This window comes from Bidens hawaiensis, unplaced genomic scaffold (genome assembly GCF_021521415.1).
Source record: "Bidens hawaiensis isolate Kalapana, Puna unplaced genomic scaffold, B.hawaiensis_p1.1 tig00032475_1, whole genome shotgun sequence".
In the NCBI taxonomy this organism is placed as follows: domain Eukaryota; kingdom Viridiplantae; phylum Streptophyta; class Magnoliopsida; order Asterales; family Asteraceae; genus Bidens; species Bidens hawaiensis.
In genome coordinates, this window is record NW_027495544.1 from 199,092 (window position 1) to 210,857 (window position 11,766).

The 11,766-nt window shown below is 36.0% G+C and overlaps 2 protein-coding genes across 2 annotated transcripts; one reads left to right on the forward strand and one right to left on the reverse strand.

Annotated features, from left to right (window-relative positions):
* Nucleotides 1-6,040: 6,040 nt before the first annotated feature.
* LOC143583639 (17.8 kDa class I heat shock protein-like) lies at nt 6,041-6,886 on the forward strand. Its single transcript, XM_077065886.1, has one exon. The coding sequence runs from the start codon at nt 6,282-6,284 to the stop codon at nt 6,753-6,755; it is 474 nt and encodes a 157-aa protein (XP_076922001.1). The 5' UTR covers nt 6,041-6,281; the 3' UTR covers nt 6,756-6,886.
* A 2,270-nt stretch (nt 6,887-9,156) lies between these two features.
* LOC143583640 (uncharacterized) lies at nt 9,157-11,042 on the reverse strand. The gene is made up of 2 exons (XM_077065887.1): nt 9,795-11,042; nt 9,157-9,238 (listed from the first exon to the last, which is right to left on the reverse strand). Exons 1-2 carry the CDS (start codon nt 10,167-10,169, stop codon nt 9,173-9,175), a joined length of 441 nt encoding a protein of 146 aa, XP_076922002.1. The 5' UTR covers nt 10,170-11,042; the 3' UTR covers nt 9,157-9,172.
* Nucleotides 11,043-11,766: the final 724 nt, after the last annotated feature.

Consider the following 11,766-nt stretch of genomic DNA (forward strand, 5'->3'; position numbering starts at 1 on the left):
TAGAAACAAAATTTAATTTGGATGTGTTTAACTGAATTGTAATAGAGTTCTATTATTGTAGAAGGCTAACATCTGCTATAGAATTTTACATCCCAAGCTGTTAGCAAACCTCAAATAGAGATACAATGTTAACCTACTTGGTAACATTAGCTATTCAAAAACAACATGCATGGTAGACTTGGAATTAATTCCATGTAAAGGAACAAAAAAAGTAGAAAAACTACGTATATAACATCTAAAGAACAGGTCTCTAATGTATTTCTAAGCTAAAAATATGTCCGCATGATTGAGTACCATGCGCCCCCATTAACAAAATACCACCAACTCCGGTTAAGCTCGTGAATCTAAGCAACATATCACATATGACTTAACAACTCCAGTATTTTGAAGCTAGCAAACAACAAACAAATTTTTGATTTTTTGAGCATTCACACTATCACAAACAACAAAAGGTTACTATTAAAGCCTTACCACTGTCACAAACAAACAAAATATTACAAAATGAAAACCTGTAAATTCCATTTGTTACTTGCAAGTTGATCACCAGGAATAGAAAAAGGCATTGTCATCATCACAGGAATATTGAACATATTGTCTTTCTACTATCAATCTCATGCCATAATTCTATTTGCATTCACTAAACAGAAAGACACTGGTGCTATAAATGCAAAAGCATATTATAAGATAACCGATATTGGTCTCTTCTCTTTACTGAATAATCTAACCCTTGTTTCCACCTATCAAAAATTTATTATAAGACATTCCAGGTCATAACTGTCAACACGTTGTATGAATTCTTAATCACAAATTAAATACAAATATTACAATTACTCAAAACATATAATTTTTGTTGGCTCAAGTGTCATACATGCAGTGAATCAGTGATTCATGCATTTGAATTCTGAAACAAAATTATTATAATTATAAGCACTTGAATCTAGATTGATTCCAAAAAAAGAACAAAAAAGAGAGAGAATATACGTGAATGACCCTGAACCTCAACTCGATTACGTGATGAGATCCATGAAGGAAATTGCAGCTCTATCGTGATGAGATGGAAATACACTTATTATCTCGAAACCCTACATAGTGAACAAATCTAAACATATTAACCAGATAAATAAAGGCTAATTGTAAATTCACACATTAAAACTAATTAACAATATAGTTGAATGTCCCTGAACCTCAACTCGATTATGCCAATTGCAAATAAAAGCATGCATCAAATTTGAACACTCACATAAGTTTTACTACATATCATATACATTAGATCAATTTACATTCAATACAACATTCACAATTTCATGCAAGTTTTCCCTTGGATTACTTTATTGATTTTGGACAAGACTTTGTGTTTTGTATATTTAATTATTGGAAATCTAGGATATGCAAGTTATAAACGAAATATGAAAATGGGTGCAAACGAGCAACTTGAGATCGAATCAATAAAAAACTCAAAATAAGCCGAGCTTTATTAAGCTCGAGCCAACCCTTAAACAAAGCTTATTTAGTTATAGCGTCCAAACTCGAGCCTTGAATCGGAAGTACGTTTCCGTTTCAAATTCATTTATTTGGGTTGCAAACATTATCTTAAAACATTTAGTAAGCACCTTAAACATATCAAAGACTCCATAATACAAATAAAAACAATGAAGAAAAAACAGAAAACCAACATATTTGATGTAACTGCCATTCCAAGCCAAAACTCTTCAGATATTAAACAATAATTTTGACATATGCATGGCTGCTGAGAAACCGAAACCTTGATTCCACATGCTCAAATTAATTTTGATATATTTATGTGTAACATCCCTAAAAATTTCGATCCAAAAATGACAAGTTAGTAAAAGTAAAGGGGTTTAAAAATAAAAATAAAAAACTCTGATTTATTAACCCATCGCGATACACGATGGGCATAGCCAAGAAGACATCGCGATACGCGATGGAAACGTCTCGCGATAGGACCAGATTTCAGCTATAAATAGGACGGTTCATAGCTCATTTCCATCACACCACCCAACTCTCTCTCTAGAAATATTTTTTCTCTCTAGAATTACTCTCTCTACCTCGGTTTCCGTGCCACCGACCCGAAAATAATAACCTCGTAATCCGCACCATATACCGACGACACCTCGAAGTTCGTGCCGACAATCTCGACGACCGGCGCACCTCGTTTTGCGTGCCGGCCTCGTGACGTGTGACGACCTCATAAATTGTGCCGACCCGAGATAACCCGACATTCTGCCTCGAAATACGTGCATGACCCGGCGACCCTCGAACGTTTCCTCGATTTGCGTGCCGAGGAGTTGTTAATCAAGATTCTCAAAATACGTGCAAGCGTCGAAGTGCTGCCCGAGAATCTAAGAAAATAGTAAGCTAAGCAAGGTAGGAGTTCTGTCCAAATAAAATATTATTATCTCAAGGCTTAGACCCTAGTCAGGGTATAGCCTAGACCTTGATCAAAATAAAAGATAATAATAAAATAAGATTTCTTTATAATTAAAGAAATACAAAATGTTATATAAACAAATGTTATAACTAAAACATAACTTCTTTATGGTTAAGAAATATAAGTATTCATATACATGGGGATATAATTAAAATAATATTTCTTCAAGAGTAAAAAAGATAAGTTTTACCTATAAGAGGTATAGTTAAAAATAGTGTTTCTTTATAATTAAGAAACATGAGATTTTATATACAAAGGTTATAGACAAAAAGACGTTTCTTCTTGAAGAAGAAACATATCATAGACATTTCTTCTTGAAAAAGAAACATAGCACATGATTAGCAAATAAAGAGAAAAGATTAATGTCCAAAGTATTTTATACAAATGATTAATTAAGGTTTAAGCTATCAAAACCAGACTAAAGGTCTGTAGCCGGATTAAGAGACAATCCGGGTATTTATATAAACCTATTTTATTATAGGTCAATCATTCAATCATTCATTCATTCGCAAAGGTTTTCAAACGAGATCACCACATCATTCAGAACAGACAGTCACAGGTGAATACGTTAAACCTTATTCAGTCAAGATAAACGGGTTGTTTATCTTAAACAAAGACAGTCAAATAAAGATTTTGGGATTACATGATCCCTATTATAATACAAGATAGAGAATAAAAACAAAACTCAGACCGAGTACACATGTGTCTGGATCCAAACATAATTAATCTAGTGTATCAATCAAGGCTACGAGGCCGCATACTAGAGATCATAATAAAAGTTCTCCAATGGGTATCAGCTCCCGGAGAACCAAAATTGTGTGTGTATGGCAAGTGGAACAAATCCCAGAAATAATAGACGTTTCTGCTGAGTGTGTTCCAGAAAACTATCTTGTCAAGTAGAGAAATATTTACAAAATGTTTTTAGAATTAACGATTTAACAGCATATAGCTGACGTATTTTTCCCGCATGTTACAGGAAATAAAAGTTAGTACATGTAGCAAGAAATTAGAGTCATTCAAGGAGATAGACGCTCGCAAGGTAGAGATGACTTAGTTTTAAATTAAAAGATTGTAAATGATATGATTTATAAAAATTAAACATGTTTATAAATTAAACACGCGGGTATTTATTACCCGAAAAGCTTTTCAAATAAATATTATTATTATAAATGAATGTTTTACAATTAAAGTATCGTTTCAAAAATATATTAATATTTTATTATAAATTAAAGACTTCCGCTAAAATCTGATATATTTACACTACAAGTACCAACTATTGGTCACACGCCTAGGCCATAAGTCGGGAAGTTACATTATGACAATATTGCATTAGACTAATTGCAATTTCTTAAAACATAAGAGTAATTACAACAAATCAACACTAATTGCAAAAAAATTGCCGAATTTAAATAATTTTGAAAAGTAGGGCAAAACAATGAGCTAGGGTTTCAAAACAAAGGGTTTTAATTTCTCAATACTTTGCATCATACTCTACTAGCTTCTTCACCGCATTACCACTGCCTCCTCCACAATTCTCCTTCGTCCATATCACAATCAATTAATATTTTTTGGCATAATTGAATCAGTGGTTCAAGTGTAGATGAATCAAATCGATAGAAACAAAACTTAATGGAGCAGGCGAAGAGGAGATGGCGAGCGTAATGAAGTCGCAAGAGAGAAGAGGGTAACTATGGCAAATTTCCACATAACGATATTTTTTATCTGAATGGCTAAGAGCTTCATTCAGCCATTCAGATTTGGCGTTGTGAGGAACCAAACATTCCTATGTCTGAGCGAATCAAACTTTTGGCCCATTCAGATCCCATCCATACGTAAACAAACACACCCTTATTCATAACTTGGTAATGGAAAATTCATTTGAATGATTTCCTTGTTCCAATTTTTGTGTTTAAAAAAAGTTTTAAAAAAAGTAGGGCTCCTAGGATTCGACCTTATAATGACCTCTAAACCTAGTGAAAATGGTATTTATTACTATAACACTCTTGAACTTGGGTCACTCATATAATTATCGTTAGTTCATTCAAAAATGATTCATTGCCTCTACAGAGTTGTTTGAAACCAATGTGTTCCATAAACCCAACCCATAGAAGGTGGCTCCGCCTTGCTCTTCTTGGCGAGGTTAAGAGGAGATAGGCTTAGCCAACATGTTTCTTCCAAGCATACAAGACATATGGCTAAGAAAATGCATTTGTAGGGTAAGTTTATCCTATAGGTGACACGTATCAACTCCTGGTTTGCTAGGGGGGGGGGGGGTACCACTGGCATTTTAATTATCAATTTCAGTGTCGTGGACTAAGCCTTTGCCTTCTTAACCTATTAAGCATATGTGGTGACCTATGATTAGCCAAATATGAAATTGTCAATGATGTTGTACACTAAAAGTTCATATTTAATATTATTTTCAAATAAATGGTTAAATTTATCTATCTTGGTAATTTTCTATTTATGCACTTAAGGCGCAACGAATGTTAAATGTATTACGCTAGAGAGTTATGCTCTTGTGACGGTACAATAACTGTCAAGTGGCAGCCGGCAATATGGTTTTCGGGGGAACGCCCAAGCCAAACTCTTAACCAACGTGAACTCGATTAAGACAACATAGTCTGACCAGAATGAGACAACAAGACTCTCTAATTTGGAAAGTACGATAACCTTAAACACACATGAAACTCGCAGTTCTAAAAAATATTTTTAAATATGAAAAGAATTTATTTTTTATTTTTTCAAATAACCATTTACTTTAACATTCAATTGTTTGTATCCGTTCTAATAACTAATTTTGCTTTTAATTTTGTTTAAATAAATAAAATACAAAAAAAAAACAATGATAAAAAATATATTATTTAGCATTTTTAAAACATTACATAGTTTCAACATCGAAAAGCATTATTAAACATCTTAAAATATTTTTCAATAACTATTTTCGTAAAGAAAATAATGCCTTATCTAAAAGATTGAATATCTTAAAACATGTAGGTAGTCTTTGGTATGAAATAATGGAAGATGGTTCCAGAGTATTGAATTGATAAAATATCGGTACTGTACTGATCCTAAAACCTCAAAAAGTGAGCAGTGAATTGGTACTGACAGTTCCGGTTTAAGACCAATTTGGTACTGATACCCGATACCATTTACACATTCCTATCTAATTTTGGTCGTCAATAAAGTTAGTCTAAGGTTAAACCCATCTACACTTAAATCACACAACATGATTTTACCATTTGATGAAATTTGTAATATGATGGTGCTTGTAGGATATAGGATATTCTCTTAATAGTTTCATTAATATACCTTTGAATCGGTTAAAGACTATTTTATTTACTTAACTAAAAAACTAATTTTAAATTATTAATGAAGCTTTTTTTACATGTAAGTTTTAGAAATAAATACATCTCACCTAGTCAGGTCTCTTGTCAAACAATGCTAACTTAATTATAAATATTGTTTTAAATAAATATTTAAAAATCCATTATTATTGAAAGAGTTTCTATAAACAGATTATAAAATAGAAGGATTGAGAAGGCTTGGAGACGTAAGAGAATAATGAACAATGAAGTTCACAAGTCTAGAAGAGATGCAATAAAGTAAAGTTATGAGTATACAACAATATCTTTTTCAACATAAAGGCCCACAAAGTGCCAGAAACCTCTAGCATGAAGTGTCTCCACAACCCCATAACAATCTTCCTTCACCTATAAATAACACCATCATCCAACACTTACTTCCATCATCAAATCAACAAAACTCTCAATTCATTCTAACTACAGCCTACATTTACATTTATCAATCAATCTTGTTTTCAAAAACAATCATGTCGATCATTCCAAGCTTCTTCGGTGGTCGTCGAACCAACGTCTTTGATCCTTTCTCTTTGGACACGTGGGATCCCTTCTTCAACACCTCCATTTCCGACATCATTCCTTCTTCCGCCCGCGAAACCTCGGCTTTTGCAAACGCACAGATTGACTGGAAGGAGACACCAGAAGCTCACGTATTCAAGGCTGATCTTCCAGGGTTGAAGAAAGAGGAGGTGAAGGTGGAGTTGGAAGAGGATAGAGTATTGAAGATAAGTGGAGAGAGGAGCAAGGAGAAAGAGGAGAAGAACGACAAGTGGCACCGTGTGGAGAGGAGCTCCGGCAAATTCCTCAGGAGGTTCAGGTTGCCGGAGAATGCGAAGGTTGAAGAGGTGAAAGCGAAGATGAAGAATGGAGTGCTGACTGTGACTGTGCCTAAGCATGAAATCAAGAAGCCGGAGGTTAAGGCCATTGACATCTCATCTAACTAGGCATCTTCTCCTGGTTTTGAATAATAAGAAAATGTGTGTGTGCGCGCGCATGATCAAATATACGTGTTGAAGAATCTGTATTTTGAGCAAATGTAACTTCTTTTTCAAGTAATAAAAGTTTGTGTGTTCATTTACGTTTTACTATCAAGAATTTTATAACCATGAGTTATTATTTTTTTTCAAATGACTAACTCATGCAACTTTTACAACCACAAGTACATCCACATAAAAAGAAAGGCTTTATATACAAGTTAAGAAACTTCGTGTATAGTCTTATAAATCAACTCAGCCACGTGTAATTACCTAGAGAAGCATTAAACCAAAAACAAACCTGGCAACATATTTTGTTAAAAACAAAGTAACACGTACACAAAATTTCTTAATCTCACTTACGTTTAAACTTTATCTTTACATGAAGATCATACCTTTAGGTTCTTTCTAGGTTTCATATTGGATCAACTTCAACAAATAGTGCGAATTTGGCTACATATATAAAGTCAAGCCCAAAGCTTTCTCTGATTCTCATACAGTCATATACCTTATAAAAGTTTCGAAGCCTTGGACTTTCATTAGAAGATGTATACGAAACTAATGAATCTCTGGTGGAGAACTGGAGATATGTGTTGGAAAATAATCTAGATTAATTAATTTGGTCTTCTAGATCATTTGTTAACATTAACCAAATGTAATGAAAAGCCCATACGCATAAGCTGAATTTATGACGTGGCATGGGCTGCAATTATTATTTATTATGGCCCGAATTAAACTCAAAGTCTATTTTGGGGACAATATTTTGGGACCTCCAGTGGAGGTTGGCTTCCTTTCCTATGCGTTGCGGCGGCTTAGGAATTTTCTCGGCTGAGGATGTCTCTGCATATGTCTTTGTGGCTTCCAGGGCCCAGTCGTGGAAATTGCAGGATCACATCTTGCGAAGGGCTGATGTTATGGGGGTAGATTCTGACTACTCCCTTGCACTTTGTAATATTGGAACAACTCTTCCGGACGTTGATCTAGACGGTTTTACTGATAAGGACACCGCCCCCAAGAAACCTCAACAAACATTGGCGAGTGCTCTTTATGTTAAACACATACATGATTTGGAGGAGCGATTTGATATGACTCCGAGACAAAAGACAGTTTTTGCTTGTCTCAAGGGGGCTCATGCCCAAGATTTTTTGACTGTTGTGCCCATTGAAGGTCTTGGGCAACGGATGTCGGCAGTTGATTACAGAGCCATCCTTAAATACCGGCTCATGATTCCTATTTTCCCTCAAGACGAATCATGCCCAATTTGTAAAAAAGCCTGTTTGGATAAATTTGGTGAGCATGCCCTTCACTGTAAGGAATTGCCGGGGTTCAAGTATCGTCACGACTGGGTTAGAGATGTGTTATGGGATGTGCTTAGGCGTGCTAGGATCTCGGCCCAAAAAGAGGCACCTGTTAACTTTCTGACTGATCCGAGAGAGGGAAGATCTACACTGCGTCCTGCGGACGTTCTTGTGTTTGGTTGGACAGGGGGTAAGCATGCGTGTGTCGACCTCACTGGGGTGTCCCCATTGGTGGGGCTGAGAGACAGTGGCTTCGTTCCCAGACAGACGGTTTTTAGGGCGGAATCTAGGAAGGTTGCTAAGCATGAGACAGCGTGTTTGGAGAATCAGCATGTGTTCATTCCATTTGCCTTTGACACATTTGGATCCCTAGCTCCCGAGACGGTTCGCTTTTTTGAGCGGGTGCAGAAGGTGGTCCACAGTGACTCGCAGAGCCCGAGGAACCAAGGATTTATATTTAGTAGAATAGGCTTTACGATCCAAAAGGAGATAGCGGCGCAGCTTGTTGCTCGCTTACCCATTATCCAGATGTAATTTGATTTGTGTTAAATGTTAATAAAAAATTTATTAAAAAAAAGAGTCTATTTTGCATGAATTTTATAGTATCAGGTGGCCCACTAATTAATCTAACATTCAGCCCATAAAGTGATACAAAGTCTACTTAATTTTGCATGGATTTTTTCAGTATAACACGAAATTAAAAGATCACATCAAATTAACACCAATAGGGATGATAATTTTTGGTTTTGGGACGGGTTTAGGCAATCCTAACCTTTAACTTAATTGTAAAAGTTTGTCTCAAACCCAGCCTAAAACCTGCCAAAGATCTATCGGGTAACAACCCGTTGATTATCTGGCATACTCTTGGGTTTCAACTTTCAAGCTTGTTAGCAAGTTATATGATGTATATATTTGAAATAAATCATGTATATTAAATACTATATACATTAAAAATAATCGGGTTGATATATAGGAACCAGTTGCATAAAACCCGTGAGAAACAAATTTTCAAATATTATTACATATATATATATATATATATATATATATATCACCAAATTAAATCCTTAAAGTAATTGCCTACCGGCCTCATGACATAATCTTCCCGATGTTGAAGCAACACATGAACTTTGGCAAACTTGAACTCGGTCTCCTCTAAAAAACAATAGGATATCATGTTAATTAATATAATTACATATTTGCTAAAAGATATTATATGATATTTCAATATGTTAACGCTTCAAAACTTATATAAAAAAGTGATATAAAATTTCCAATACATTTAGAACCGGACTGTACCAATAGGTCGAATCAGAAACCAGACTTATAACTAGTTCAGTTGTGTGTATTCGAACCCGCTGGCTAAAGCTCAGACCGAAAAATATAGGTCCGGGTGGTTTGACCCAATTTGAAAAGGAATTTAATTTTTTTCTTATAAAGTATCATTTATTAATTTATTTAGCATAAATATTTAAGGATTCATTGTTTATGAATATTGACCCAAAAGAGTGATGATATATTTTATTTGACTTTTTTTTTAATACTATAATGTTTATTTTTAAATCATTTATGACATATTTATTTTTTTAATCTAGTTCGGCTGATCTGACCGGTATAACCAGTGAACTATTAAGGCGACCAGTTTCATATCCGATCCATTTAAAAAAGGAAAAAAAAAAAACATTTTGCACTGATTGGTATGATGACTTACCGTGTCCATTTCATCTCGTTTATCTCCAGCCTTTGAATTCCTTTTCTCGGTAGCTTGCTCCAGTTCCGACCAAATATGAGACCCGATCACACTCGAAGACACTGACATCGACTCCCGACTATAACTCGAACCTCTACCCTTCTCCAACCTCTTAGACTCCTCTTCAAAACCTTCACTATCATCCACACCTCCATACATCCTCTTCTCTTCCGGAATCCCAACAATATCCCCCGAACCCGCCTGCATCTTACCACCACCGTTCCCGATCAACGAGTTCTGAAAATCTATCGAGAAACACGCTTCGCTAAGCTGAAAACTTTGCATGGATAGATCTTGATTGTGTGGTAGATTAGAACTCCTTGTTAGCAACTCCATCAACTCATCTTGTCGCTGATTACCCCTCGTAGAACCCGTCACTGGAACCGGATGATCATCAGTCGGCTGAGCCAATCCTTTATTAGTAAGAACACATGAAAGATGAGCATCAAATTCACATAAATTACAATGGTACACCCATCCACTGTAACTAGGCTTATCACACAAATCACACTGGAATCGTAAACTGGTACGAATTCGATGTTAAGCGAGTGTCGATGCAAAGGGGTTTTCATCGACAAAGGCGCGGCTAAACATAAAGTATGGTAATAATCTATACATTTGGAACAACGGTAGTAAAAACCCTTGATAGGGTTTTCACAACTTTTGCATGTAATGGGAACTCTGGAAGGTGTAGGGAATGTTTCAAGGGTGAGGTTGTGGTTCGGGTCGGACGGATGAGTGACATTTTCGGGCATACTAAAGCATACTTGATGAAGGTAAAAACCGCATAATTTGCACCGGTAGTAGAACTTTCCCGGGGCGATGGGGTGTTGGCAGCCGGAGCAAATGGCGTCATGGTGGGGCTTTAGTTTGGTGTAGTCTAGGGAATGATCGTGGCTGAAATGGTGGAACCTGAGCTCGTCTTTGGACTGCATTTTCAATGGTTTTGTTGAACTTGTTGTGATGCAATTTATTATTGGTTTGGGGCATTTGGAGATAGGTTTGTTGGGGTTTGAAAATGATGGGGCGATGAGTTTATTTCAATGTGTTAGGCGGCCATTTGGCTGAGTTTTTTATGCAAGGTCAGCCTTCTTTTCTTGGTGTGAAAAGTATATTCTTTGTGCATTTGTGCTTGGACGGCTTTTGGATGGTTTTTGTGTGTTGTTCTTTTCTTCCAAATTTGGCTATTACGGTAGCTTATAGTTGGTGAGGTGGAGTTGATTAATAATATCCTTTTCTTTTACTGGTAATTAAAACTATCTTTCAAAAACTAGTAAGAAGATGGAATAAGGTTCAAATGACAATTAAAACACAGAAACAAGCGGGACTAAACGATACCATAAAGCAGTGGCGAAGTTTGGGTTTAGTCACAGCGGTCACCGAAGTCACGGACCTAAAAATTTTCGGTTTAGCAACTTGGTTCGTGTGGGGTGGGCGATTCAGGTCAGTCCAGAGTTTCGGGTCATACAGGCCGAACAATATGAAATCTAAATATCTAATTTTTCTTCATTCATTCAAATGATTGTTCTTAAAAAAATTAAAAAAAAAAACTAGATAATTTTTTTAACTAAGAAAGACCTAACATATTCATGATAATGCGAGAGTACTCGATACTGCGGTGTGTGTGGTGTCCAAGGTTGAAGGTGTTTTCCTGTGTGTTGTGGCCAGTGGTCTCCAGGGTGGTGGCTGACAACGGCGGACGACGGTGTATGCTTAGCGGTGGCCGGTGGTCTCCAGTGAGACAATGACTTTGAGTTCTGTGCTGAATGAATGATGGATGATTTTCAAACCCTAACCCGATGGCAATCCCGTTCTTTTTTTTTGTTGTTGTTTAAACAAGTTTATTATTGTTATAAATAGTGTCACACCCCGACCAAAGGCGGCGGAACATGCCGGGATGCGACGGATTGCCCATAAGCGCATGACACTATTT